Source organism: Coturnix japonica, chromosome 4 (genome assembly GCF_001577835.2).
Source record: "Coturnix japonica isolate 7356 chromosome 4, Coturnix japonica 2.1, whole genome shotgun sequence".
Lineage (NCBI taxonomy): Eukaryota > Metazoa > Chordata > Aves > Galliformes > Phasianidae > Coturnix > Coturnix japonica.
In genome coordinates, this window is record NC_029519.1 from 15,286,325 (window position 1) to 15,292,964 (window position 6,640).

The window sequence follows — 6,640 nt, forward strand, 5'->3', positions numbered from 1 at the left end:
AAGTAGCTACAGCATTTTGTTCTGAGCACCATTTCTTATTAAGAATGGCACCAAGGCAGCTACTACAGCTGTTTCTGAGGAGACTTAGGGACGAGATGGAAGAAAGAAAGCCTCAGGACTGACTAGCTCATTTTATATACAAAGGAACCACTGAGGCACAAACTGATTCCCCACAGCACTAACAAATTAGTAAATTAGGGCAGAGTCTTTAAGATGTGTAATGATGTCCACTACTACTCTGAAGGCCTGAGGTTTGACTCAACTTCTGTCTGCAGTGTAGTGATATAGGACACAAAAATTATGGTGCTAATTAAATGTATACTTTCAGATACACTTTGTCCTTTTCAAAAGCATCTTGTAAATAATTTTACAGAAGTAATTTAAGAGTAGCACCACGTTAATACTTTGATCTTTTGTGTTGTAATTTGCCTTCAGAATTAAGACTGAGAACACCTCTGTCACTATCTGCTGTAAAGGTCACAGAAATGAAACATGCAGGGCACTGCACACAAAATCAAGCCCTACCATTAGTAAAATACAAATGTTAGAAAAGAGGCTTAAAATATTAATAAACACTTCCAGAGACAGAGTTATGAACAGTAGACCTTAATGTTTTCTTCGTTTATTCAATAATTCCATGGCACAGCCTGTTTTTCATAGACACAGCTTTGAGTACACAATCACTGAACAAAGTGGATTACTAAGACAAACAGTGCTCTCTATACACTTGTGCAGGTGTACCTGTGTAACAGCCTCCAGAAGCTGACATCCCTTTTGAAGTCCCCCTAGAGCTATGTTTTGCTATCGTGCTTTTGTTGAACAGTGATTTTGTTGCTGCTCCTAAAGTAAGGCGCAAACAGGGAGTCACACATCAGGCACCAACTGGCACATACTCCATTTGGAGCATGACCACTACTGCAATAAGTGCCACGGTAAGGAGAGCAGTATCAGTGTTGGTAGGTAGAAATTTGAGCTTATATATATTCTTAAGTTATGATCTAAGACAGAAGACTTTATAGTCCACATATGACTTTATGTTCTTAAATCCTATTGATAAATGCTTCTTAAAAAGAAGTATTCCTGAAGTAAAATACTAAAGTTAATGCTGTTAATAAATAAGTTAAAAAAAACCAAACCATTTCTCCACATTCAATAAGGAGATAGGCTGGTGAGATGTTAAATCAGAAGCAAAAAAAATCTGAAGTGTTATGGAGGTTTGAGAAACTGTACTAATGATATTTCACATATATTTTACATTACTGTTTTAGAGGAGCATAAAAATGTAAACATTCCTTGGCTTTTTCCTCCTTTTCATTTGAAACTCTACTCACAGTCTGTGCAGGATTTTTCCCACCAGATACCTTCAGTGACTGAAGATTTGGGCTTAAGACAAACCATTTCAAAACTGTAGTAAAAAGAATTCTAGAAAACTATCGTAGCCTATCGGTACTTTTGCATTCACTTGTTTTATTTAGCATTGCCACAGAACAAAATAATTTGTACATTCAGTCACATTAAAAACGAGGAATTACAAAGCAGTCCACATTTAACCTAAGTGCATTCCCTTGGAGTAACACAGTTCCTTTTGTTTCACTTGTATGTCTTCATATGCCAAAGACCATCATTTAAATAATGGATATTTTCAATACCAATCCCTTTGTTGACCTTCTCACTGTTGAAGAACAAAAGCACAGAAGTATTAGGTTAATATTGGAGCAGTATAAAACACCACATTGAATGTACAAACTGCGCTTGTAAATGACTCATCGTTCTAGGGCAGAAAAGTTTAAATCCCCTGGGAATCAAGAAGGAAAATACCTGTGTTAATTCCACTAACGCATCGAGTATCATAATACAATGTGATCTAAATACTATTGTTTCTTAATTTTCTGTTTTAGACAGTATCACAGAAAACAGCGCGCATAGAGCACTGCCATTTCCCTTTCCAGTTCATGTTACTTCCCGCAGGAATACAATATTCAAGTGAATTTGAAGTAAGGATTAGGAACGCACAGGCTTTCAATGACCACAGCAAATCTCTGAAGATGTGGGATGGGACAAAGGTAGTTACATATTCCTTCTCTCAACCTTTTCTTAATGGCCTCAAGTTGTGCCAGGGTAAGTTTAGGTTGGATGTTAGGAAACACTTCTTTACAGAAAGGGTAGTCAATACTGGAATAGGCTCCCCAGGAAGGTGATTGAATAACCATCCCTGGATGTGTTTAAGAGCCATTTGGATGTGGTGCCCAGGGACATGATTTAGCAGAGTTCAGCAGAATCTCTGATAAAGTATTATCAGAGCGTAAGAAATACTGACATTCAGAGACACCACCAAAGTTGTTTGTCTTCTATATCTATATTCACATAAAGTAACTATTTTGACTCCGTAAGGTGAATAAATAACTAGGAAAGATATTCCTTGCCTCCTTCTTCCCAGCTTAATGTTAATCAAAAAAGCTTAAATAAACGCTATACATAAAAGAAACACATTGCAACAGTGATTCAATAGCCTTGACAGTAGAGCTTAAATTACAAACTAAAGAAGAAATTATGATATGGGACAAGTTATATTTCATTTTTTTACAACACTTACATGTCATCAGCTGACATCTTCATGACTCCCACACATAACGCATGTTGTTTTCCTTCTGCCATTATTGCCTCAAAATTACGGCTAAGGAAAACAGGTTGGTTTTTTTAATGTTACTTCCAAAAAGTAAAAGCAGTAACAAGCAACTTAAGGAAATCACTTTATAAAAAAGCATCAAACTTCCTAGTAGAACTTTTGTCCTTCCAGTAATTGCAGAGCACTAACTCTTGAAAACAGGCAAAATGAACAGCTGAATCAGTGCACAGAATGCGAAGCACATATTTATGAACTTCAAATAGCAATTACAAAACAACCTCCCAACACAACTCTCCATATGTTCCTCCCCATCTAATACTGGTGCTGCAGCTACACATGGCACCATTTTACATCACACTGTACAGAAGAACTGAGACATATCTGAAGAAATCTAGAAGATAATGGAATGAGACATTCTTCTCAAAGCTCAGCAGCATGTAATACTACACATGCATCTTCTCCAATCGCATCTGAATAGCAACAACAGCTGTAGAGGTTGGCACTGATACTGAATTTGCTCACAGCCCCTTTCTCAGTAATGCATTCATTCCCTAAGAAATGAACTGTGCTCTTCTATAACTGAAAAAGATAATTGTTTTAAGGAAGCAGGGGAAAAAATTATGTTGTACCTCACCTCTTTCAGCAACCCTGCCTAACACCGGAGGAGCTTCTCTTACCCATTACATTAACAGAAGAGCTTCCCATCTAACCAAGCACAGCAGGAACAGTTAATTCTGGGGGGGCTTTGAAACATCACAACAGGAAAAAAGGATTAAGAACAATGTGAATCTTTCCAAATAACATTTAAAGCTTTGCAAATCTTTTCAGGTTACTACTTATTCCATGAAATAATATTCAACACCAAAGTAATTAAGTTCATAACCAGCTGAGAACATACACATACAAATTCAACTCAGCAAGAAGTAATTCATAATTAAAGAAGGATACAACAACAGTATCAACGGCAGCGGGGTAAAGTTTTGCTCCAGGAGACGTCAGGCCAGGACACATTATATTAGCTCCACTTAGTACAAATTTAATGGCTCCTTTATCAACCTGCTGATGTGGTAGAATAAATGGATCTAAGAGGGGAAAGATACAGCATTACAATTAATACATTAAGATAACAATATGAATAATTCATTACCATATCGGGGCAATTAGATGAATAATGTGCTGCATGGGCAAGAAGGTTGAGAAATTATTAGCAGCACTCATGCTGGGCAACATTGTCCTGAAAAAACACAGGTACTGTTTTTCCTGATTAAATCTTTGTTCTGAGAGCTAAAGGCTGGGGATCTCAGAACCAAACAGAGGGCCTATCCTTCCTGCATGTACACACAGCCCTTATAAAAGCAATAAAAAACTAAAACAAGCTTCAGCCAAATAAAACAATCACTGAAGTGCCTGCATCCTAAGGGATGTTAAATGCCTCAAAAGGAAAACAAACAAACAAAAAAACCCATAACCATACATACAACTACTTCCATTACAAATAAACACTTCAGAAGTAACGGGACAAAATAGGCAAAGACAGACAAAATTCATGAAGGTCAGTTCTCACAAGCATTCTCCGGGTTTGTGCAACATCAAGTATTTCAAACATGGTTTTTAAATACAAATCAACGTTTTATGAACAGCCAAAGTCATCCAAAGCAGTAACAGAATGGAGGAGAATAGCAAGAGTAGAGATAAAGTAATGCTAAAGATTATATTTTAAGAAGTAAAAGCTGGAAGCTAGAAGGAAGCACAAGAATTCTGCAACGTAATACCTAAAAATCAAAAGTCGGATTACTTAATATAGAAAATTACATTTATTTTGGAGATAACAAGCCACCTAGATACCTAAAGCAGCAATGTAAATACAGACGGAAATATATAATACATCTTTAAGACCTGTATAATGCACTATATAAATATCAATAGGTTTTTTTAACTCAGTTTTACAGAGGTCTTTTTATTGACACGCTCACCCCTCTGCTCCCAAAACCACCATCCTTAGAGAACTTACATTTGTGAAGTAACCTTAGCGTTGGGTAAAAAATCCCTTCTCTTTGTCTGAAGAACAGCAATTCTCCATTCACAGTGAGGATTTCTATATGTTCATGACTGCAAAATAAAATCAATGTAACCTTAACAACTAATTATCTCTTTCGTAAATTAAAGGCCCCACATTTTCTGATCTACATTGGCAACTGAGGATAATTAAGGCAGTCAATTATCAGGAACATATAAAACTAAAAATACCAGATGCTTTCTTGGCCTCATGCACTATTCCCTCTCCTGTTCTGTAGACAGACAGACAGACAGCTGATCACAAAAGCCAGCAAAAATATCATATCCTCTAATAAAATAAAACAGTTTGATCTTCTGAAGCCATAAAGCTGAATGCTTCCCTTCAACAACAAGCCAGTCCCAAGAGAGTCACCATACAGGTCCAGATGTTTACCAGCAGGCATTCCCATTTTCCTCCAGCACCCTACAAGCATGTTTTCAACAGCATGATAAGCACACACAGGCACTTCTACCTACAAGAATGAATACATCCTTTTAAAGCCCCTAGGCTGTTCTCCTACAGAAAGTCAGCATATACATGAAGCAACCCAAGCACGTTGGAAACAGAGGTTAAACAAAAAGAAACTCACCATCTTACTATTTTGACGGGGTCTTTCTTTGGCATGATTTGGTTTAGCCATGGTTCGATAACAGGAAATTGGTCTATCAGCTGGTTCTTAATACCTTTAATAACTGAAGTCTTCAGCTGGATACAGTTCGATACGTTCTCCTTTTCATCAAATCTGCCGAGCAAAAACATTTCAGAAACACTGAATTAGCTGCCCAAACGACGTAACGTTTACAGATATTAACAACATAATGTGCCCAACTTTGAGATACAAGCTTACAAGAGCCGTGACGCCGGCCCCGGCCCTATTGCTGAGGCGGACGGAGCGCCGGGCCCGGCCGAGCGCACTCACAGGGCCCATAGCGGCCTCCTACAATCAGCCCAACCAACCCCACTCACTTTTTGAACATCCTGGGACGGTGGGAGCCGGGACAGCGAGATCCTGTGCCGGGCGTGGACCGGCGGGCGCGGGGCGGGCTGCCGGGACTCCGCGCTCCCTCACACGAGGTCCCGGCCCTCCCCCTCCAGCGCCAGCCGGAAACGCCGCGCGCTTTACGGCATGTCGCGCCGCTGTATGACAACGGAACTGCTGAGGCTGGGAGGAGTGGTCATTGAGAGCAGATCGGCTGAGAACGACCTGGGGGTCCTGATAGATGAGAAACTTAACGTGAGCCAGCAGTGCGCACTGGCAGCACGGAAAGCAAATGGGATCCTGGGCTCCATCAGGAGAGGGGTGGTCAGCAGGGATAGGGAGGTGATCGTCGCTCTCTACTCGGCTCTTGTGAGGCCCCATCTGGAGTACTGTGTCCAGGTGTGTAGCCCTCAGTACAAGAAATACATGGAGATTTTGGAAAGGGTCCAGAGGAGGGCCACGAAGATGATCAGGGGGCTGGAGCACCTCCCCTATGAGGACAGGCTGAGGGAGTTGGGTTTGTTCAGCCTGGAGAAGAGAAGGTTGCGAGGTGACCTCATTGCAGCCTTTCAGTACCTGAAGGGAACTTACTCCCAGGAGGGGAGTAAACTCTTCGAAAGGGCTGATAATAGCAGGACTAGGGGAAATGGTTTTAAGTTAAAAGAGGGAAGATTTAGGTTGGATGTTAGGGGGAAATTCTTCACTAGGAGAGTGGTTCGGCCCTGGAACAGGCTGCCCAGGGAGGTTGTGGATGCCCCGTCCTTGGAGGTGTTCAAGACCAGGTTGGACGGGGCCCTGGGCAACCTGATCTAGTAAAGGTGTATGTTTGGTGGCCCTGCCAGGCAGGGGGGTTGGAACTACATGATCCTTGAGGTCCCTTCCAACCCGGGACATTCTGTGATTCTGTGAATGGAACGCGCTGTGTCTCTGTGCATGTGCATGGATGGCAAAGCAGGATGCGGCTGTCTCGCAGTACAGC

General features: G+C 40.7%; 1 protein-coding gene across 1 annotated transcript; it reads right to left on the bottom strand.

The window, feature by feature from the left end:
- Positions 1-595: 595 nt before the first annotated feature.
- Positions 596-5,804, bottom strand: MCTS1 (MCTS1 re-initiation and release factor). Its single transcript, XM_015860825.2, has 6 exons — positions 5,649-5,804; positions 5,272-5,424; positions 4,638-4,735; positions 3,575-3,708; positions 2,594-2,661; positions 596-1,672 (listed from the first exon to the last, which is right to left on the bottom strand). The coding sequence occupies exons 1-6, from the start codon at positions 5,657-5,659 to the stop codon at positions 1,591-1,593; spliced, it is 546 nt and encodes a 181-aa protein (XP_015716311.1). The 5' UTR covers positions 5,660-5,804; the 3' UTR covers positions 596-1,590.
- Between the last annotated feature and the right edge of the window lie 836 nt (positions 5,805-6,640).